Genomic DNA, 23,305 nt, shown 5'->3' on the forward strand with positions numbered 1-23,305 from the left:
AAAGGTGAGTCAGAGCTGTTCCGGTAATCCAGGCCAGAGAGAGGGGGGCCTGACCAGCCTGTTAGAGGAGCGGCTGGTGAGGAGCCTGCGGATGCCGGATGGATTGTGAAGGTAGGACAAGAGCTTCTGCCGCACGGCTGCCTGCACAGGAGGAGAGCGAGAGCAAAGTCGAGCGTGACTTCAGGGTTTTTGAGCTGAGTAACTGGGAGGACAGGCGCGGAGGAGAAGATTAGGAATTCTGTTTTGGACATGTTAATTTTTAGATGCTTAGCCACCCAGATGGACTTGTTGGGTGAAGAGCTGGATAACCGAGTCTAGAGTTTAGGGAAGCGGTCAGGCTGGAGATAGAAACTTGGGAATCTTCAGTGGGAACTTGGGAACTTTTCAAACCACAAGACCGACCAGCTCACCTGGGCCTGGTGAGGGTGGCTGCAGAAGAAGAGATGTTCCAGAAGCCGCATGCTGATCCCTGGGCATCCAGCATGCAGAGACAGGGACTTGAGACACGGAGGAGAGGCCATTGCCAGGGGACAGAACCAGGAGAGGGCAAGCAAGGGGGCCGGGCGAAAGTATTTTAAGAAGGAACCCAGGAACCCACTGCCCCAAATGCTGCCAACAGGCCTCCAAATGGGATCCTAGTGTTCTGCAACCACTTTTTCCCCCTTAAACTACATAATAAATATAAACATCTCAATAGCTGTGTTAGTATAAATTTTTAATAGGTGTGGGGGCTTTTTCTTTCTTTTTTTTTTGGCCTTTATAAACAATGCAGCAACTTTGTAGCCATCTTTAAGCACATCTGTAATAATTATTTTAAGATAAATTCCTACATATGGAATTGCCTGATCAAAAGTGTGCATGACTTTAAGGCTTTTGCCTATTATCAAGATGGCTTTTACTCAATGATTAACGATACGAGAAGGTGCCCATTTCCTTGCACCCCTGGAACAGTGACTATTATAATTAATTTTTTTTTTTGCCAATTTTATAGGCGGAAATTGAACTTGCATTTGACAACGAAGGACTTAGAACATATTTCCTATATTCAACGGCAATCTGTATTTTTGGTTTTTTCTACTGGGGTATACATGTCTTTTTCTGATTAATTTATATGTAAGGAACTCCTGCATACTAAGATATTAACCCATTTTTTCAGCCACACATGTCAAGTTTGTTTTATGACTTTCAATTGTATCTCTGGCATTTGATGTATCAAATTTTTATGTAGTTAAATCACCAAGATTTTCATTTACCAATTTTACCTCTATGACATTTTAGAAATCCCTTTCTCTCCCTGAGATTATGAAACTGAATGCACGGAATTTCTAAAGCGATTTATTAGTGAAGCTATTTGTCTTTTGTCTTAGGAAAAACTGTTCTCCAAAAAGCTTTCTCACTTTCTTCTGCCTCCTGATAGTACATTTAAAAAGACCTTATTAGATTCTGTTTCCACAAAGGTCCTATTAAAGTCACATCTAAAAAAATAGAATCCAATAATGTTAGGGGGCAGAGAGAAAAGTAAGCCTAGCTTCAGGGCTAGAGAGAACAGAAGTTAAAAGCTTTATGCACATCACAGTGGTGTATTTTTTAGAATGCTAATATTTTCTATCTTTCATAAAAGGATTGGAAGAAAATTCAACACATTTCTTTTCAAACCTGGCCATCATTTTTTGGTTTTAGCTGCAGATTTAAACTCATCCTATATGCCATTCTACCACCTACTCCATGAGTCTTAACTGAAGACAGAGTCTGCTTTGGCACAGTATAAACATTTAAGAGATTTAAAAGGGCTTTTTCTGACGCCTCTTTCTACAGGTAACTTAAGAGGAAAATATTGTTGGCAGTGTCACGCAGCTGTGCGTGCCTGCGGTCAGGTCTTCCCTGCAACCCAGCTCTGCCATTTATTACGGACGGGACCTGACAAGTTATCTGACATCGCCAAGCCCTCGTTTGTTGTAGTCAGACCCGCGCAAGCAGGTGCAAGGATTAAATGAGATAATGCACGCACAGCACTCAGCACAATGCCTGGCATAGAGTAAACGCACAATCAGTGTCAGCTTCTATTACTACCCAAGCTGCTTTTACGTTTATTTTTACATTCTGTTAAGGTTCCATTACCTCTTTTGCTAGTTTCTGTCCTTGTTCCACACAAATGGGTTTTTCTTTCATATCATTCAGTCTTGCTAAAGTTTTGGGGTCATCTCGGAGATCAATCTAATCAAGAAAGGTCAATAATGTCCCGTAATGTTACAAGTCTTTAAAGATAAATCAAACGTGGAGTCCCATTTAATCCCCCATACCCAAAAAAGATTAAACAAATGAACTTCACTTTCAAAACCAGGTGTGGCACTACTTTTACCAAATTATTATTTTTCTATAATAAATAGAATTTATTATAATTTGCAACTGAGATTAAACATGCATATCTTTTGCTAAAACTTAAGACTATGTGTCTGAAAGCAACACCACAAGATGGGCCAAAGAGACTCTTCTTAAATGGGTAAAATTAAAGCAGACGTACCTGAGTTCCTATTAATAAAAAGGGTACATTTGGTGCGTATTCCTTCAGTTCCGGTACCCACTCCTCTTTCACATTTTGAAATGAGGCTGGATTTACCACAGAGAAGCATATAAGGAAGACATCTGTCATTGGATAAGATAAAGGCCTCAGACGATCATAGTCTTCCTAAGGAAGAGAGGAAAACCTCATTATTCCCATCTCTTTAGTTGACTAATAACAGGTGCGTAAGGTTACATGGTTGAAGAAGCAAAGTCAAGAGAATTCCACAAACAGAACGTGCGGCACTCTACACGAAACAAGGTAATTCCATTTGTGTTTGTTATTCTTCCTTTTGAGGTTACCAGTGGGCTAAGAGAATGAAAATACCATTAACAACCACAAGGAAACTTGGAGAAAATACATCGTGATTACTAAAGCTGTCACTAGAAACATTTTAAACCGAGACGTTTGCACAAAGAACTGATTAAAGCTGGAAGTCGTCTGACTAGTCTAATTTATAATGACTAACAGATGCTGAATGTTTGCTGTGTGCCGGGTCGTGATCCAGACACTCTCCCCTGCATTCCTTATTTCATCCTCCTAACAGCTACATGATGGGACTATTATCCCTGTTTTCCGCTGGAGGAAAAGGAGGCACAGAAGTTAAATAACCTGTGTAAACATGTACAGCCAGTAGAAAGGAGATGGGACTCGAACCCTGACAGTTTCACTCCAGAATCTACACCATAACCACTACACATTTCATGGAGACCTTAAATCGCTGCTTTCCCTGTTGATACTGTTTTCTTAATTACGCGTGCGTGCAAGTTTAAAGACAGAAACATAAAGAGTAAATGCACAAAAATCCCCCTTTCCTCTTCAATTTCCATTCCCTTCCCCAAATGTAGGTCTTTTCAGGTGTACCTTCTCAGTTCTTTTCTTTGCATCTATAAGCCTACAACTGTACATATTCAAACATCTATACATAGAAGAGATCAAGCGATCCATGTTGTTTTGCACCCCTCAGTATCTCCTGGAGAGCTTTCCAAACGAGAATATGTAAGACTACTATCTAATTTTATTTTTTTAAAAGATTTATTCATTTTAGAGAGGGAGAGAGAGTGGGGGGAGGGGCAAAGGGAGAGAGAGAGAGAGAAGCTGACTGCCCCCTGAGCGCAGAGCCCAACTGGGGGCTCGATCTCATGACCCTGAGATCATGACCTAAGCTGAAAACAAAGAGTCGGACGCTTCACCGACTGAGCCACCCAGGTGCCCCTGGCTTACTATATAATTTTAAACTGCTGCTTTGAATTCCACAGAAGGGCTGTCCTATTGATGGCTGTTTCAGGATCTCTCCATCACAAAAGGCAGAAGATTCTATTTTGCTTAGACTACTTTCTACAACACAAATATTCTGCTTATTTCCATTCTGGTGAGTGAACAGTCAGGACTCCATTTTTCTCGTGGTTAGATTCTCCTCTGGTTTCAGAGAAGCTTTATTCTTTGCCTCGGGCCACCACCCCTTCACAACTAAAACTGCATGAATGCAGAACTGAAGGAGTATTAAAAATACCTTCCGCTCACGGTTTAGCTGTAGCATTTCCCTCATGGGGCAACTTTCCTTTCATGTCATCTTCCGACATTTTTCTTTTTCTTTAAGATTTTATTTATTTAAGAGAGAGAGAGCACGAGTGGGCTAGGAGCAGAGGGAGAGGGAGAAGCAGACTCCCCGAGAAGCAGGGAGCCTGACTCGGGGCTCGATCCCAGGACCCTGGGATCATGACCTGAGTCGAAGGCAGATGCTTAAAGACTGAGCCAACCAGTCTCAAACTCTTGACTTGGGAGTTAACCCTTCTGTTTCCCTCTGACACTTTCAAAAAGCATAATTGCAGTCTGGAGCCGGGGACAGTGGAAGGTTTCTCAGGTGCTGGCTATAACAGGACAAGAGGGGAAATGCCATCCCCAATCTTCTTTGCCCTTTATTTTTATTAATTTATTAAAGATTTTATTTATTTGACAGAGAGACACAGAGAGAGAGGGAACACATGCAGGGGGAGAGGGAAAGGAAGCAGCAGGCTTCCCGCTGAGCAGGGAGCCCGATGCAGGGCTCAATCCCAGGACCCAGGGATCATGACCCGAGCCAAAGGCAGACGCTTAACGACTGAGCCACCCAGGCGCCCCTGCCCTTTATTTTTAAACCAGGGGCCCTCTAACTGGTTTTGAAGAAAGCAGTGCTCTGGCATTGATGCATGGCATTAATTAATGAAGAAATCAGGTAGCGTGGGTGCAGAACACATTGTACCCCAGCCAGTTACTTTAAGAGGGCTACCATGAAAAAATGTAACACGTTTCTACAATTTAGTTTGAGTGTTATGCAGTAGGATGGGTGCGTGGAATAAATAACGGCCATGAGGGGAAGCAGGGACAGCACCCATCTTAGCATTCTACCTGGCAACTCTAGGTTCCTGAGCAAACGTGTGCTCAGCGTGGCCAGGCAATGAATAGGTGGGTGCTCTTGTTAAAAATCTCTCATCCATAATTAAATAGCCCATTTTCACAGAATGAGAAATGAGGATACTATCTCAGGATTCTGAGGAATAAATGAAAGCATGCAACAAAAGCATTCGGCATCGTGCCAGGCACATGCAAAGAATTCTCCCGGTGCTTAAACATAAATCCTTCATCCCACAGGAAACTGATTCCCTTTTTCCTCTGCAAATCCACGCAGGGTCCCCTCTGTCTCACACCAGGCTGGCTTCGCAGCTCTCTCCCACCGCAGAGAAGAAACTCTTTTGTGAGAAATAACATTTTCTGCACTGGTATCAAAATACACCAATCAAACTGAGGTCTCTTGAGGACAGTCTAATTTTCAGATCAATGAAAGAATGCTATATTATCATTGTACTAATTAGTCATTTTGGAACTCAAGAGCCTGAAGACTATTTGAAATGTAACCAATAAATAAATAATCAAATTAGATTTTTTAATGAAAATTTTACTTTTCAAGCAAATTTACCTCATCAGAGAAATAGAATGTGCACTCTTTCTCTAGAAGGGGATTAGAAGAAATAAAGAGTAAGTGAATGCAAAGCCCTCTAGAAATGCTTAATAACATTAACACAAATACTCCATAGAACATAGGTCTGTTGTACAGATCCCTTTCATAACCATAACTCACATAGACTTTCCTCAATGAGAGACACGCGGGCACATAGGAAGGAAATTAGACCAGTCATTTCTAGACACTTGTAAAACTGCAGATTTTGTTGGAATAATTAAACTGTGATGGACTGAGGTTATAACAAAAACAAAGACAAGTATATTTAGAACTCCTTGGAAGGCAATGTTACTTCTTATATCTGAACTATCGAAAATGAACTACTGCCTCTCATCTGCGGCTAAATAATTGGCAGTTATTATATGAAGGAGACCTTTCTGCTTCTATTTAGCCTGAGTAATTAGAAATCCAATCATAGATAGCAAAGTAAAAAAAAATAAATTCTCCCCTGTGCATGCTGTACCCTGCGTCACGGTATGACACTGTTTATGGCCACCGTGTGGGATCTTGGGTGAACTCAAGGTGCAACGAAGATTTGGGAGGAAAATAGGCTGAAGCATACAGCACCTTTCACCTCCAGCTTTACTTCTGAAATTTGCTGACACAAAGAAAGCTGAATATGGAACAACAGCCCTTACTTTTATTTTTTTAATTTTTTTTAAGATTTCATTTATTTATTTGACAGAGAGACACAGCAAGAGAGGGACACAAGCAAGGGGAGTGGGAGAGGGAGAAGCAGGCTTCCTGCAGAGCAGGGATCCCGATGCGGGACTCGATCCCAGGACCCTGGGACCATGACCTGAGCCGAAGGCAGACGCTTAACAACTGAGCCACCTAGGCGTCCCAGAGCTACCAATTTCTCAAAACTGTGTTCTGAGGGCGCCTGGGTGGCTCAGTTGGTTAAGCGACTGCCTTCGGCTCAGGTCATGATCCTGGAGTCCGGGGATCGAGTCCCACATCGGGCTCCCCGCTCAGCAGGGAGTCTGCTTCTCCCTCTGACCCTCCCCCTTCTCATGCTCTCTCTCTCTCTCATTCTCTCTCAAATAAATAAATAAAATCTTTAAAAAAAAAACAAAAACAAACTGTGTTCTGAGAGCTTCATGATTAGGCTCTCCGTTCTTGTTAAGAGTCTTTGATCTGTGGTGATGACAGCCTTAACCCCTGAAAACTCTCACACACTTACAACCTGACCAGAGTCCGCCAACAAGAAGAACCTGAAGAAACGGGCCCTGCCCGGAAACAGGGAACTGCAGCAAACGCCCATCGGTCGGGAGCCCCCTCCTCACCGACAGCTCGGCCGCCAGTGCCCGGGAGCATCTCTACTTCGCACCACCTCGGTCCGCTTCCCGAGGACCTGGGTGCTCCCTCCTCCTTTTGTGAATTCCGTGTAAAATCCATGTTTTTAGGATGCGTATGCCTATTTAAAATACATATCCAAAACATACAGCTGAAGCAAAACCACCCACAGTGGACAGGGTAGTTCTGGCCATACCTCGTTAGCTGGCATGCTACCATATACTGATCCTTTCAACTCACTCAGCGAAGGTTCGCGGAGCCCATGCCACACGAGAGATGTTCCAAGGAGACACACACACACAAAGAAAGGAAGTAACGGTCCCCTCTGGAGCTTGTGGTTCTGTGAGAAATTGAGGATGTATGCAGAGAAAACGATAGTCATAGGGCGCCCGGCTGGCTCAGTCGTGGAGCACTCGACTCTTGATCTCAGGGGTGTGAGTTCGAGCCCCACGTTGGGTGTAGCGATTACTTAAAAATAAAATCTTCAAAAAAAAAAAGAGGTAGTCATATACGATGAAAGAAAGAAAAGCATAAACTAGAGTAGGTGGAATATATAAATGCTTCATCCAAGAAACATTAATAAGCACCTACTGTGTGCTCACAATGGTGCTAAGTGCAATCATCAGGGCAACGAAGGACAAGATTCAGATTATATCTGATTTTTTTTTTTTAAAGATTTTATTTATTTTTTTGACATAGAGAGACAGCAAGAGCAGGAACACAAGCAGGGGGAGTGGGAGAGGGAGAAGCAGGCTCCCCGCAGAGCAGGGAGCCCAATGCGGGGCTCAATCCCAGGACCCTGGAATCATGACCTGAGCCGAAGGCAGACGCTTAACGACTGAGCCACCCAGGCACCCAGATTATACCTGATTTGTAAGACACCTTATTACATGTGCAAAGCTCTCTCATATTTGTATGTCCAAAACAAGGCAGTGGTGTGCATGACGTGCCTGTGGGCCTCACCAGTGCCTTGGGGACCTCAAGGCCACAGCCTAGAAGACGACATCGGGGTGCTGGTGTGGCCACACGCAGAAGTCTAGCACCGAAGAGGAAGAATCTGACAGGTGGGGAAAGACACAACATTTCTAACAGTCTCTGCTCAGAGGGGGTTTATGGCAAGAGAGACAAACATAGGCGAACACTTTATCACAAGTCAGAACGGGGTAAATACTAAGAGTTACAGTAATGAGGGGATGCTAAGAAAAGACTCAGAAGAGGCAGTATTTAGTCGTGCCCTACTGAATGGAAAGGTACAGACATGACCTGCCAGCCACGTGGCTTTGGTCAACTCACTTCTTTCTTAGAGGCTTAGTGTCTCTGCCACAAACTGGGAGAATGTCAGGGACAAATGCTTTGAAGGCTATAAAGTGCTCTAAGAACGTCTTACACCACCAAAGAATCCAGGATGTTAATTCAACTGAGGAAATAGTCATTTATCAAAACCTACAAGAGTCTTCCTCTGTACACAACCTACGATCAGAAAAAGCGGGACCAGAGCAGAGAATTCTTTAACAGACAAGCTCCAGGGGACGCCCGGGTGGCTCAGTCAGTTAGCGGCTGCCTTAGGCTCACTCGGGTCATGATCCCAGCGCCCTGGGATCGAGTCCCACATCGGGCTCCTTGCTCAGCCCGCTTCTCCCTCTGCCTGTGCTCGCTCTGTCAAATAAATAAAATCTTAAAAACAAACAAACAAACAAAAACAGACAAGCCCCAGATGTCCGAAGTCTAGACCAGCTTCTGACTCCTTTATGAGATAGATAAAATGTAAGACAACCAAGTAAGAGCGGCCCTTACGACTGGTGGCTTATGGAACGTGAAGGGGCAACTCTGTCACTTCCAAAGCGCATAGTAGCAACCTCTATCCAAACATGTGTTTCTACTAAGAAGCCCAAAATAGGTATCAGGACTGGCTCTGGGAACACTCCACCCCGCAAAGGGCGCTCTCCCAAATCCGAGAGGCCACGTGCACTGCAGCTAGCTTCTGAAGATGAAAAGTGTTTTGTCAGAAATCCAACTTAGAACCACTTCTGCGGTAATTCTCCGTAATAGTAGTCTGTGAAGCCCCGTCTCCTTTGTGTAGTTTTTGGGTCACCTTTTGAGCTCATTTTGCATTTAACTCTGTGAAATGAAAACATCATTTTTTAGCCCCCCCGCCCCGAAAATAAATGTCTTTCAAGGAAGCTGGGTTGGGCCCCTTTGGGGAGCATTTTGTTAAGTTGGTTCAACAAGCATCAGTGATGAGTTTATTGAATTCGCCCCCCTCTCCTTAAACTAAAGAGCACTGGGGAAGGAGAAAGAATTTTGTTAAAGGGCTATAAATTCCTAAGAGGTCAATGTTTTCAAAAGGTTTCCAAATATTTGGCTTTATTTTTAGTATTTTTTGATCTTTAGTTTGGTTGCGAAGTGGTATAATTTGTAAGATAACCGGCCCGAGTAGCTGTTAGTGAAAAAGTTCTTGAAATGGAAGGTTTAGCTTCTAATTTTTGGCAACTGTCATCTTCATGTACTTTGATTCGTACTAAGTCAGTCTTCCAATTAATTTAACGATTATTGGAGAGCTAGTGAACCAGATCTTCGGCCTCTGTTCCATCACTATCTTCTTTTTGACCGCCTGACTGATCCTAAGTCCTGTTCAGATGGGCTGGAGAAAAAGGAGAGAAAATGAGGCGTGGGGTAGCAGAAGGACTGTGTGCTCTGTCTGACCGCGTCCTCATGACCCAACACTTCCTCATCTCCAAAAGGAGAGGCCTGCACTGGATGGGCACATCACAGAGTTCAAAATGCTCAGCCTAACACTGTTCACCCCCAGGGGCAGCCCTAGTAACAGATTTAATGTGGGAGGAGGTTTCAGCTACTGGCTAGCAATCAAGCTCTAGGATTCTGTTTTATCTGCGCTGACCCCACAAGGCAGAGGATCAAGACTTGGCTAAATATGGCCCTTCGGCGAGCTTCATTTCCCCATCTGTGAAGGGAGAATAAATATAGCACACACATGTTAAGATAAATGAGAGAGCTGGTCAAGTGTTTTGAGCTCTTCAACACACACGCCTGACTTTCCAAAAAAAGACAAACCACAACTTCAGAGCTGGTGCGATTTCTTTTGTGCACAGCGAGGTGACTTCCCTTGTTGTAAAGGATTTAGAGCTGAAATTCTACATCGTTGGCGGCTCTAATTACACGTCTCTTTCACTGAAACGGAGGTCAGCTGGCCTAAGGCATGCAGAAAGAAGGTAACTGTCAGGGCACACTCCCATGCAGGACACTTCTTTTCGGGTTTTCTCGGCACAAAGTTCATGGCGGTGGAATATTTGTTCATTCGTTTGTCCCACCAAGTACCCAGCCCACTGTGTGGGCTACGGTGAAAAACAGACACGGCCCTGGCCCTCATGAGCTCGCAGGATAACAGAGCGAAGGCAAGGGCCTCTCAGCTCGGGCAGTACTGCTCCATGTTGGGGGATCTTTTGGAGACGTGGGGGTGTTTCTATGGTCAACACCAATGGGGGACCTCTACGGGCATTTAGGGATGGGAGCCAGCATGCTATATAACCTGTGTAATGAAAAACGGACCCAGGTCCCACAGGATTGGTGAGTCTACTGCCAGGCGTTCATGAACATGAAAGACCCTTGTATAATCACCTGAATCCAGGACCTAACTCTGTTGTATATAAAAGCACAAAGTATTTGTTGCACGGTTTTCATGAATTTTCTAGGAAGGTAATTTCAGTGCAAATTGAAGGAGAAAGGTAGACTGTACTTTATTTCGTGCAAAACATTATAGGAGCTGCTTACCTTTGTAGAAAACTGCACGGCCCTGGCAATCTCGCTCTTAGTGTGGAACCACCAATAAAACACAATTATATTCATCAACCTCGATAGCTGGGCATTCATGGTAATTCCAGCTGTAGGTGTAGGCATCTGACTACTTCATTGTGATTTGTGGAGTACTCAGCCCTGGGAACTTAGGAATTTAATGCTGAAATAAATATTTTTATTGTGAATTACTTTCCTTTTATTCTCCTTCACACCGTTAAGATGTTACCTTGATTTAAAATGATGTGTAGAGAGTACACCTCCTGTAGATTTCATCTGAGGATGAGGAAAGGAGACATGTTTGTTATAAAAAGGGGAGATGGGTCTGATACAGTTGAGGCACTGAGCCAGGCATTTAACAAAATGAGACCGAAGTGACGAGAAATGCAAATCGGGATAGTTGCTCTGAGACACAAGGAGCCAGGTACTGGGAGAGAGAATAACCAGGGAGGCCAGATTCAGTCTGGGGGGGTCAGGAAAGACCTCTTGGAGGGAGAGACATCCAACCTGAGATCTGGGGTGGGGGGCCAGTTTAAGGAGCCAGATAGAGGACAGTGTGTGCAAAAGCCCTGAGGCAGAATCACCCTGACAGACAACTGAGGTCCTGGGAAAAGGCCAGAGTGACAGACAAGGTAGGGTTGGAGAGGAAGCCATCCTGGACCATCAGAACCTACTGCAATGGAAAGTTATGGAAAGGTTCAGGGGGAAAAAAGGTCATGTAATTTGTTTTTTTAAAAAGCAACTCAGGCTGCTTTGTGGAGAATGAATTAGAGGTGGACAGGAGAACGGGAGAAAGGCCGTTACAGTAATTCGGGCAAGAGAAGATGATATAGCTAGAGAAATGGGGGATTCTAGATCTACCCTGGAAATGGACTCAGGCTTTGGCGAGGGGCTGGATGTGGGGCTGAAGGTTAGGGAGGTCTCTGGAAGAATCCAGGGTTCAGCTTGTGCAGCTGGATGGATGGTCTTGGACAGGGATGATGAAGCCTGTGGGTGGAGAAGCACATGAGAGAGAAAACTCAAGAGGCCAGTGTTGGATGTGTTAAGCTTGAGATGTCAAGTACACAGTCAGAAAAGTGTATGTGGAGGAGTTCTCTGCCTTCTGAGTGTCAGACCTAGGTCTAGACGCTTCCTTTTAGCTGAATCAGAAGCATCCCAAATTTGACATTTCTGCACTACAATCATTTCTTCTCCCTCAAATGTCCAACTCCTGCTGTGTTCCTCATCTCAGTACAAGATACCACCATGCAATCAGGCCCCGGCCAGACCCGGAGACGACCCGATACCCAGTAAGACAGCCCTTGCCCAGCCCCTCACTGTCCTTCCCCTCCCAGACTCCTTTACCTGGGCGGCTCCTACTCATCTTCCAAGCTCTGGTCTAAAAACCTCTGCATCCAGCAAACCTTCTCTGAACCCACAATTCCGATTAAGCACCCACTGCTCTGTGCTTCCTCAGCACCCTGGGCCCCTCCCACCATTGTGCTAGAACTGGACTGCCTCCCTCCTTATCTGTATCCTCCACAGACGCCCTGAGGGCAGGGGACAGTTCAAAGCGTGGCTTATAGTAGCTGCTTACTAAATTCCTGTTGAATGAACGAGGGTGCTGTGTGGGAAGGCGAAGTCCAAAAGGTCCACTGCAGCCAGATCGCGGCTGGCTTGCACTGGGCTGGCTACAAAGCTGCAGAAGGTGGATCAAGTGTCTGAATTCTCCAGCAACATTGCTGGCCCCGCCCTCAGCCAAGAATCAAACCGCCTCCTGCGAGCAGGGCGATTTTCCTGTGATGCACCGAGGGGTCCAACCCGCCCCCCCCAACAACGGAGCTCTGACGTAGCAGAGCCTCAGACCGAGATACTTTCAGCACGTTAGGCCCTGCTACTGCTCTTCACCGCGGCCTTTTTTTCATTGTCTGGACATCTGTTTTACCTAGGGAAGGGGGGTATTGTTGCCTGCCTACCCAGCATCCTTCTACTTCCTCCCTTCCTAAAACTGACTTAGTTCAGACCCATCTCCCCTCCACCCCGACGCATGCCTACAGGGCCTCGGAGTCCATCCTTAGCTAGAAGAAGTCCTGGCTAGACTCAGCCAATCATGGAGTTCCATTCACCACGGTCGGCCACGGCCATTGGCTCCGGAGTGGGCACCTGACCTAAGTTGTCCAATCAGAATGAAGTAGCCCCTGGATGTTCCAAGGGGCTCATTCCCTGCCCCCTGGGTCGTGGTCACTGGTATTTGGATGGGTACAGGACCCAACAAGTCTGATCACAATGAAGTATTCCCTAGATCATCCAAGGTAGCTACCCCCTCCTCCGTCTTCTGCTGCTCCTCTTCGTCTCTTTCTCTCCCTCCTCCCATCCACTCCCATCAGTATATAAGGATTTGCCGCTCACTGGCCCCATCGCTGCAGCTCATGGAGACTATTTGGGGACTCCCCTCTACATCAGCCAGTGCTGTGGTCCCTGTATCACACTGGAGTATGCTACCCCGGGACTAGCCACACAGAGGGAGTCATATGTGAGTATCAGGACTGACACTGCCAGGGGCCCATCAACATCTGGGCTACAGATCACCTGGGCTTCCCACAGCCGGGGTTCGGGGGACCACACATGGAGCACAGACAGCCAACAGAGAACTGGGAGTTAGAGACGAGCCAAATCCAGGGGAAGCACAATCTTCCTCAGCTGTGGACTAACACCTGCCGTTCTCTGCCTCGGAGGCCAGGGAAGACGCTTGCGAAGCCTGAAGACACTCATTGACATATATACCTACTCCTGGGCTTTTAATGTACTAGAAAACAAGCAGCCAGGCAGCAAGAGAAGACCCCAGGAACTACACTCTGATTAAGCCTCAAATGCTGGGGGCGCCTGGGTGGCTCAGTCGGTTGAGCGACTGCCTTCGGCTCAGGTCACGATCCTGGAGTCCCGGGATCGAGTCCCGCATCGGGCTCCCTGCTCGGCAGGGAGTCTGCTTCTCCCTCTGACCCTCCTCCCTCTCATGCTCTCTGTCTCTCATTCTCTCTCTCTCTCAAATAAATAAATAAAATCTTTAAAAAATAAAAATAAATAAAAATAAAAAGCCTGAAATGCTGGTTTTCTCCATGTCCAGAATGAGGCAGCCAAACTGCACGGAGGAGTTAAGCCATGACTAACAGGCCCATTTGGAATCTGAGTACTTGAACCACACTCCTTGGCCAAACAGACGGCGCAATCTGCCATCTGAGACGAGGAAGACTTCTGGGCGGGCAGTTAAATCAGGACACCCTAATGTAGTTCACAAATACACTTTCACAGAACAGACCCTTGAAAAAACACACACAATTTATGTTAGGGTGATGAACAGTTTTGCAACTAGATCGAGGGGCTGGTTGTGCAACGCTGCGAATGTCCTAAATGCCACTGGATTGTGCTCTTTAAAATGATTAACTTTATGTTCTATCAACTTCACCTTAATTTCAGAAAAATACACACAGGTCCACAAGTATGTAAAGCAGGGCCCTTGGGCCTACGTGCACACACACACACGTATACACACAGACACATACACGCACACTCTCTCAGAGATATCTTTGAAATTCAGAGAGGTGCTGCACAGGGCGGAAACACCCAACCCATCAACTCCTCGGGACCTGAGTTAGATCACTACACTCCTCCACGGTGTTGAGCACGGCTTACCCCCACTCTACCTGTCCTGCATCACTTCCTTCACCTGCCCCACTCCAGCTCTGGACTACGGAAGGTTCCCGACAGAGTCTGCCAGGCCCGTAGCACATAATCGCACCACTTTGCTCCAGCCTTATTTCACTTCCCAGACCTGAGGAGCGCGGCTTGCTCGCACTCTCACGCCAACGCCAGCTCCCCACTGACCCTGCACCACTAGCCTATGAGATCGGGCAGCTCCCACTTGACAGAGGAGGAAGCCGAGGCTCGGAGAAGCTCATCCCGCGTCCAGAGGCCCAGGAGAGTGGGGCAGAAGTGAGGCAGGACTGCCGTCCTAACAATACTTTAGGCTCCTCCTGGCCCCTTTGTTTTGACCAGGCTGTAGATCGTAGGCTTTGGACACAGGCTTTTTGAATCTCTGAATCACGGGCTTCCGAGCTGTGTTACTTCCCACTTCTTTCCTTTACCTACAGAATGGACTAAGCGTCGTCGGGAAGGCTGAATGAGAATGAGCTCCATACAGTAGGAAAGGCTCCCGGCAGACGTGGTGGCTGCTAGCTTATGGCCATGCCTGGTGGGGCTGCTTCTGCACTCAGTTTCAGCCACTTTGGGGGCAGAGTTGTGCATTTTATTGAAACTGCATTGCACGTGGGCGGTGGCACGGCCACCAGGGCCTTGCAGGCTCGCGCGGCACACAGCCGCGGGCAGTTTTCGGCGGCTCGCTGTGAAACGGTAGCCGGACGCACGTTTGCACCAGCCATCCCGTGTGTTCCGAGAGGCTCGGCCAACCCAGAAGCAGGCGCTCCCACTGCCCAGAACCTGGCTGGGCAGCCGGGGCATGTGCGGAAGCAAACTGGGAGCCGGGGAAACGAAATTAAAGAGACGGAGTGCTCCCGGCCGACCAGGAAGCTGGCAACAGCGAAACTTGGGGAGAAAAGCACCAGGTACGTGGTCATTCCCGTGGTTCCTGGCATCCGTTCTCTTTCGGGTATCCTCACGGAACCCTGGAGGCAGCGCGGGGACAGGTGCTGTGACCCCGCCCTCCCCGGGCACCGAGGACAGCCGCTGCGCCCAGGGCACCAGCTGAAGTGGTGGGACAGTCGGGTGGGGCGGGGGGCTGGCGGGGGGCAGGGGGGCTGGCTGGCGGGGCGGGGCGGGGGGAGCGCGGTTTTCAGTCTTAGAGGCGTGGCCCTACGGTCTGGTCAGATTGCACAGGGACCTGCGCGGTGCCCGCTCCGAGCTCACCCCGTGCTCCCCCTCAGGTGAGTCCTGCTGGAGCCCCCAGTCCAGCGCCTCAGCTCCTTCACTGCATGTGTCATGTGCTGCCTGGAAAATCAAAGCACACCTCGCCCTTCAGGGAGGCACCGGCTGACTTAGGCGATCTAGTAAGCCACTGGCAGCAGGGGGAAGGCCCTAGAAAACTGAATTACAGACATGGAGCCGCAGGGCCTGGTCTGAGGCCCAGCATTGCCGCTCTTGGGCCGTGCGTGTAACCTTAAGAGTTCTTTCAGTGTCTCTGGGTCTGTTTTCTCATCCATTTAAAAAAAAAAAAAAAAAAGCAGGACAGGAAGATAATATCACCTACCTCATAAGGTGGTTGTTGTGGCTAAATGGGATCAACAAGTCCAAAGAAGGCCTCAAATGTAGGCACAGAATTAATGACAGGAGACGTATGTGCTAAGGGGCACAGGAGTTCAGAGGGGAGACAATTCGTCCGCCCTTGAGGACTAGAAAAGGCTGCATGGAAAAATCCACACGACCTAATGTTTCTCTCTTAGTCTGCCACCATGGCATAGACCTTCAGAAGACTTCCCTGGCCCCCCCATGGCACCCCTTAGAAAGTCCAAGCCCTTCAGCCTGGTGTTGGAGGTTAGCCACGGGGGACGGCTGATTCCCTCCTAACTTACATCTACCGGCTTCCCTGGTGACCACCCAGTGGAGGCAGTCTGCTGCTTGCCTGTGCGTCTCCCTCTGTGTTTTCTCTTGGCCTGGGGTACCTTGTCCTACCTGTGTCCCCTCCTCACCCCATACACAGGTGTCATCTTCTCTTCTAAGAAAACTGCCTGTCCCCAGAGCTGGAAGTGCTCCTGCCCGCCTCCCACTGTCATTAACACCTGTAGGTATGGTGACTAAATCAAGGGGAACTATGGTAGGACACCCTAATAATCCGACATAAGGCTGCATTTTGAGAATTAGATTAATGAAAATCAAACCGTAACTGTTATTAGTCATCTGCAGTATGGGTCACACTGGAAAACACCCAAATCCAATCAAGGGGTCTAGAATGTAACTAAGGAAAGCCGTAACCTAATACAGTGTGTTTTGGCCTGGCTGAAAAATAGGTTAACTGAAAAGTCGTGGTCTACACAGACTCTACACAGAGTCCAGCAAAGGAGAAACCACATAATTAGAATCTCAGCGTCCACCTAGCTCTGCCGACGGTAAGACGCTGGCCGTGGTGGACACACACAGCCCGGTCACTAGAAAGCCACACTCTCGTGTGGAAGGAAAAGTTCATCACTGGGTTCTAGGGCCCGGATAAAATATACATTTCCTCTAAGATTTCTAATTCTGTGTGCTCCACAGCCTCCATCCCAAGCAAGCCTCTTCTGAATTCATTTTCCCAAGTCCCGTGATGCTAAGGAAAGCTACAATGGATAGCAGGCACCGGAAAGAATATCTATCACTATAACTTTGTTCTTCATATTTCTGTTTTCTAGTTATATAAAAAAAACCGGGATGACTTTAGTTAAATCCCAGCCAACTGAACACATGCATTTATCTCTGATTGCTCCCAAATCCTCTAACATTATGGTAATTAAAAAAAAAAAAAAAAAGAAAGACAAAAGGCATAAAGCCAGAGGGACAAAGCAAACAGGAAAGGAGACAAGAGCAAAACAATTCTAGAAGCTGGGGGGTAGAAGAACGAGTGGGACTTGACTTAGCAGACTCAGAAGGGCAGCAATGAGGGGAAAGGTAGGAAGCCCCTAAAGACACAACCCCCTGAAGGTGTGGGAACTGCAGCGGCCTGTTCACCTGCAGGTGGATTGAAGCTGGAGCCACAACAAGGGGATGAAGTGAGTCTGCTTATGCAGCACTTAAATCCCAGGTTCCATGCTCTATCATGGTGAGCACTCTCCCAAACCCCGACAAAAGGCAGGGGGAGTTAGTGTCTGGAGAGGGTAGAACAGAGGGCTCCCTGGATCAGGGTGGCGGGGGGGGACGCAAGGTCCAGTTGAACACACTGAACACAAGGTCAGGACACATGCTAAAAATTAAGACCCCTACTCTGCTTCCGGCACTCCCTTCCCAGAACAGTGGCAGCTATGCGTGAACCCCTCAGACAGGAGAGAGGAAGATTCCTTTCTAAGGAATATGAGTAGCCCAAGGGGAGAGACCAAAATCTGATGTTAAAGATTCCCCAGTGAAAAGGCCCCGACAGCTCGCCTCTAGCAGTTCTCAACTGCGGGTGTCAGGGCTAGTGAGGGGTGATGGTGCCCCAAGGGAACATTCCGTAATGTCTGGAGACATGTTTGATGGTCATGGCTGGGGTGGGGTCAGGCACCTCCCTAGTGGGAAGAGGTCACGGATGCTGCTAAACATCCTACCGTACACAGGACAGCTCCCCACAACAAAGAATTTTCCAGCCCAAAATATCGAGAGTGCTGACGGGGGGAAACCCTGACCTTCAGTAAGGACCAGAGTCAGCCAGCTTCGCTCACACGCAGAGCTTCCCACATGCCCCAGTGGATGAGTGGACCTCTGAGGAACGACCATGAAAGATCAAAATGTGATACTATGCAGGGAACAAAAGTTTTGAGTAACTATTATTAATATCCTCAGAGAAATTGGAAAAGACAATCAAAAAAGCAAAACAGCGGCGCCTGGGTGGCTCAGTTGGTTAAGCGACTGCCTTCGACTCAGGTCATGATCCTGGAGTCCCTGGATCGAGTCCCGCATCGGGCTCCCTGCTCGGCAGGGAGTCTGCTTCTCCCTCTGACCCTCCCCCCTCTCATGTGCTCTCTCTCATTCTCTCTCAAATAAATAAATAAAATCTTTAAAAAAAAAAAAAAGCAAAACAAACCAGACTTAGAAGATGCCAAAGGGGAAAAAAAAGGAACGTCTAAAGAACAGGAAAAGGCTCTTAAAAATTAAAAATAGAATCACATTTAAAGAAACAATAGAAGGGGTGGATGATAAAATGGAGGAACTCTCCCATAGAGCAAAAACAGGGGACAATTATTAAAAAAAAATTAGAGGACCAGCCCAAGAATTCCCACATTTAAATACTGGGAGTTGTAGTGTAATAGAAAAGATCAACTGGAAATGAAGAGATCAAAGAAATAAACCAAGAAAATTTCTCAGAACCAAAGGACATGAGTTCCAGATTGAAAGGGTCCACGATAGCCAGCTAGACCCTACTCCAAAACCCATGATTGTGAAATTTCAGGGAGCCTGATGTGGGGCTCGATCCCAGCACCCTGGGATCATGACCTGAGCCGAAGGCAGATGCTTAACGACTGAGCCACCCAGGTGCCCCTTGAAAGCAGTTTTTAATGGATGTGATTATCCTAATACACATCATGCTATCATTTAACAAATCCCTTTTTACTATGCATTGATGTGTTCATAATTTATCACTATTATAAAATTCATTGTGAAAAAATAATTTTATGTAAATCTGTATACTCTGATGCTTCCTGCATGTAAATTAATAGAAATGGATCACTGAAGTGATCTTTGCCAAATTAACCCTCAACAGTTTGGGTCCGTTTTTACTCCCAACAGTGGGAGTTAGGGAAGCCATCAGCTTCCCTAACGCCTGGGTATCAATTTTTCCCATCTTATCCAACTTGATAGGTTATTTGCATATCTCTGCGTATTGTATGTTCACTGGCTATTATAGTCCCCACTTATCCATGGGGATACATTCCAAGACCCCTAGTGGATGCCTGAAACTGCAGACAGTACTGAACCCTCTACTAGACCTATACACACATACCTATGATCAAGTTTATTTATAAATCAGTTAGAGTAAGAAATTAACAACAATAACTAATAATGAGATAAAACAATATACCATAATGAAAGTTATGCAAAGTGGTCTCTCTCTCAAAATATCTTACTGTGCCGTACTTGCCCTCCTTCTTGGGATGCTGTGAGATGCGTAGCCCACATGATGAGATGCAGAGAGGTGAGGACGTAAGTCAGTACTGTGACGGAGCGCTAGGATATTACTGCCCCTCTGATGGTATGTCAGGAGGAGGCTGCTTCCGGACTGCAGGTGACCACAGGTGACTGAAGCTTCAGGAAGCAAACCCGTGGACGGTGGGGGGGGGGGGGACTACTATATGCTCTGCTTCTTTTGTGAGCTTTTGGTTTATGTCTTGTGTCTATTTTCCCACTGAGACCACATGGTAAATTAATCCTCTGGCAACTTCGTTTATGTCTGGATCTCTTAAGAGTTAACACAAATCAGACCCATGGAACCAATGATCCGTGAGCGCCTGGATTGTGTTTCTGAATCTCAATGGCCCCACTATCTGTGAGGCTCTGGGCAAGTGGCCAAGACACCTTTATGTCACCCCTCACGTTCTACCATTTCCACCTTCTCTTGGCACATCACACTGCTTGCTTTTCTCTTTCTTTTCTATCACATTTCTACTTGTGTTTTGGTCATCTGTATACATCTTCTCTTCCTACTGGACTCTAAATGCCTATCTGATGGGTCTTGATTCCTCACCTCACGTGTGTTTAACAGATACTCTTAGATCTGGTGACTAAAGATATAAAGGTGTGGGTGTGGGTCGGGAGACTATGAACAGAGGTACAGATGGAACCAGAGCCTGGAAGGGGAGACGGGAGACCAGCTCCACCCCTCCCTGAGGCAAGGGTGAAGACAGTGCGAGGGGTGCAAGTGCAACAGAGTTTGACTTTCTGCCTCGGCACCCAAAAACGGGTTCCCAGAGCCTGGGGCAGAGTGCCCCTGTAATAAAGGCTGACAAAAAGGAATAAAAAATAATAAATAAAATAAAAAAATATAAAAAAAGGAATGAACTACCGATACATTCTATAATATGGATGAACTTTGAAAACATTACACTGAGGGAAGAAACCTGACAGAAAAGGCTGCATAGGGCATGATTCCACTTCTATGAAATGTCTGGAATAGGCAAGTCCATAGAGACAGAAAGTAGTTTAGTGGTTGCCAGGGGCTGGGGGGGACAGGAGAATGGACAGTGACTGCTAATGGGTATAGGGTTTCTTTGGGGGATGACGAGAATGTTCTGGAATTAAATAGTGGTGATGGTTGCACAACTTTGTAAATATATAAAATCCACTGAATGTGAGTTATATCTCAATTTTTGAGAAGGAAGAAGTAAAACTTATACACCCAACGGTTTGGTCCATGAGGAATTTCTGAGGAATCCCCTGCTTTGTAACACCAGCTTGCCCAGGCTGTGATGCTTCCACACTGCTCTGTGAGGTCGGGCAGCAGGATGTCACAGCTCCCCGCAGGGGAGCAGGCAGCATGTGTGTGTCCCCTCCTCTCCAGGCCGAGCTGAACAAGTCAACCCACTCGCTCTCCCCTCCCCCTGCAGCTAACAGAGTGCCACAGGACACACTCTGGAGGGACACCCGACATAAAACACACTGCCAGACTCGTATAGATCCAGACTTGCTGGAGAACAGTTCACATCCTGGTCAATATTTTATCCAAATAGACCTGGCAGCCTTTCTGCTAATGGGCTCTATGAGTTAAGAAATGAATTCTATTATGCTTAAATGGGCAATGCTTTAGAATGACCACCTATAATCTGATTTTAAAGACCTTCCATAATGTCCAGACAGATCAGAGCTGTTCTCACTGGAAAGGTTCTTTCCACAATAATCTTTCCAACGGAGTCCCCTAAATCTCACGCTCACCTAGCTCCTGCTGGGATCCCCCAACCTCGTGCTAAGTGCTGGGCACCACAGGTAGTCCCCCTCTGGGGGCTTATAATCTGGGTGCCGAGGAAAGAGTTCTACATGAATAAGACCAAATGCTAGACTGTGGCCTCTAGACAATTTCTCCATTGAAATTCAAAGAAAGGGTTCAACTGCAAGATGGCTGGAGTCACAGAGGAGGAAGGAGGTCATAGGGTGCATCAACCTCAGAAGGACCTTCTCACTTTCCGCAGGCTGGACAGAGACCTGGATGAAGGCTTCAGTCTTTACACACCCCCACCCTGGGTCTGAAGGAAGCAGGGACCCTGCCACCTCTCTCGCCTCTTGCCCCTCACATCCAGCATCCCTCCAGAGCCAGAGCCCACTAGAAACACCTTAAGGTAATAAATGTGAGCCCTGAGCCAGCTCACTGGGGAGGACAGTCCTTTGAAAAGTAAGCTGGGTTAAGCTGGGAAAAGTGCCTTTTCAAAGACAGCCCTTTGAAAAGTAAGCTGAAAAGTAAGCTTCTATTTTAATTGAACTGGACCATCAGGAGTAAATGTTCTCTCTCTTTCCCTGGCAGCTCTTAGAGGGGGCATAATTTGAGCCAACACATTTATAATCCCAACCATTAAGCCATGTGAAAGAGGATGGTTTTTCTATAGTGAAACAAGTTTGGAAAAAAAGAAAGAGAAAGAGAGGAGGAGGAGGGAGAGAGAGAGGGAGGGAGGGAGGGAGAGGGGAGGGAGGGAGGGAGGAAGGAAGGAAGGAAGGAAGAAAGGTCGGCCAGCCAGGAGAATGGAAGAGGACACTTACACTGAAAGCTTTGGTCAGCCAGACTAATTACGGCCGAGATGCATGTCTGAGTAACAGCCCTTCCTCCAACCGCTCCTGGTGACCTGCCTGAGGAGTTTTAATACAAAAGGACGTCATAGCCCATCTGTTGCTTTGGAACTAATTTAGCACACACCAAACTGGCCTAGTCCTCGGGGGCAGGTCTGTCACCACCCGGAGTGCTAACCTCAGCTACAGTGAACAGAGCAGGGCCCAGGCCCCGAATCTGTCTAGCCACTTAATGCACAGGAGACAAAACGCCTTGGCACTTGGACCTCATCAAGGAATACCAGTGGAGCCTACTATGTGCACAACCCTGGGCCAGACAGCACATCAGTGGAGTCAAGGGCAGCTTAGGAAGTTCTGTTTCAAATTTCTTCTGATAGTGCCCTTGGTCCCATCGGCACCAGACGAGCTAAGTAGGCGGCTTCCATTCATCCCAACAAATACGGAGAGTCCCCGCCCTGTGTAAAGAACTAGAAATAGGGGGCGCCTGGGTGGCTCAGTTGGTTAGGTGACTGCCTTCGGGTCAGGTCATGATCCTGGAGTCCCGGGATCGAGTCCCCGCATCGGGCTCCCTGCTCGGCAGGGAGTCTGCTTCTCCCTCTCCCGCCCCCCCCTCTTGTGCTCTCTCTCTCTCTCTCTCTCTCACTCTCTCTCTCAAATAAATAGATAAAATCTTAAAAAAAAAAAACTAGAAATAGGGTGTGTGGAGGTGTATGTGGTGGGGTGGGGGGTAAAAAGTGAATAAATTATGTTCCCTGTACTCCAGGGACAGCGTACGAGGTGGGGGGTGTGTGTGTGTGATGTCTGTGTGTGTCATGTAAATGTGTGTGTGTGTGGTGTGTATGTATATAGTATGTGTGTATATATGTGGTGTGTGTATGTGGTGTGCATGTGTGTGGTGTATATGTGGTGTGGGGGGGCGTGGGGGGACAGGGGAGGGGCGGAGGGGAGGCGGCTTGCTCTGAGGAGACAGTAGGTACACAAAACATTCATTAACTCAGTGGCTCTGACTTTTCAGCCCGCATCAGAATCACCCGGAGGGTCCGCTGTGACAGAGCTGTCCCAGAGCTTCCGATTCAGGAGGTCTGCGGTGGAGCCTAAGAAACCGGATTTCTAACAAGTTCCTGCGAGATGGGTTTCGGTTCGAGGAGCACATTTGGGAACCAGGGCAGTAATTCAAACTTTTGCTGAGCATCTAGTACATGGAAGAATTTAATCTG

General features: G+C 47.1%; 1 protein-coding gene across 1 annotated transcript in view; it reads right to left on the reverse strand.

Annotated features, from left to right (window-relative positions):
- RHOQ (ras homolog family member Q) overlaps positions 1-23,305 on the reverse strand; it is a 38,847-nt gene that overhangs the window by 6,021 nt on the left and 9,521 nt on the right. Inside the window, exons 3-4 of the mRNA XM_035001636.1 lie at positions 2,522-2,686; positions 2,119-2,214 (exon numbers count right to left, since the gene is read on the reverse strand). Of these exons, the coding sequence (XP_034857527.1) occupies positions 2,119-2,214; positions 2,522-2,686 (261 nt within the window). The remainder of the gene's footprint in view (positions 1-2,118; positions 2,215-2,521; positions 2,687-23,305) is intronic.

The sequence above is a fragment of the Mirounga leonina genome, unplaced genomic scaffold (genome assembly GCF_011800145.1).
Source record: "Mirounga leonina isolate KUSES-001 unplaced genomic scaffold, KU_Mleo_1.0 Mir_125, whole genome shotgun sequence".
Taxonomy (NCBI): domain Eukaryota; kingdom Metazoa; phylum Chordata; class Mammalia; order Carnivora; family Phocidae; genus Mirounga; species Mirounga leonina.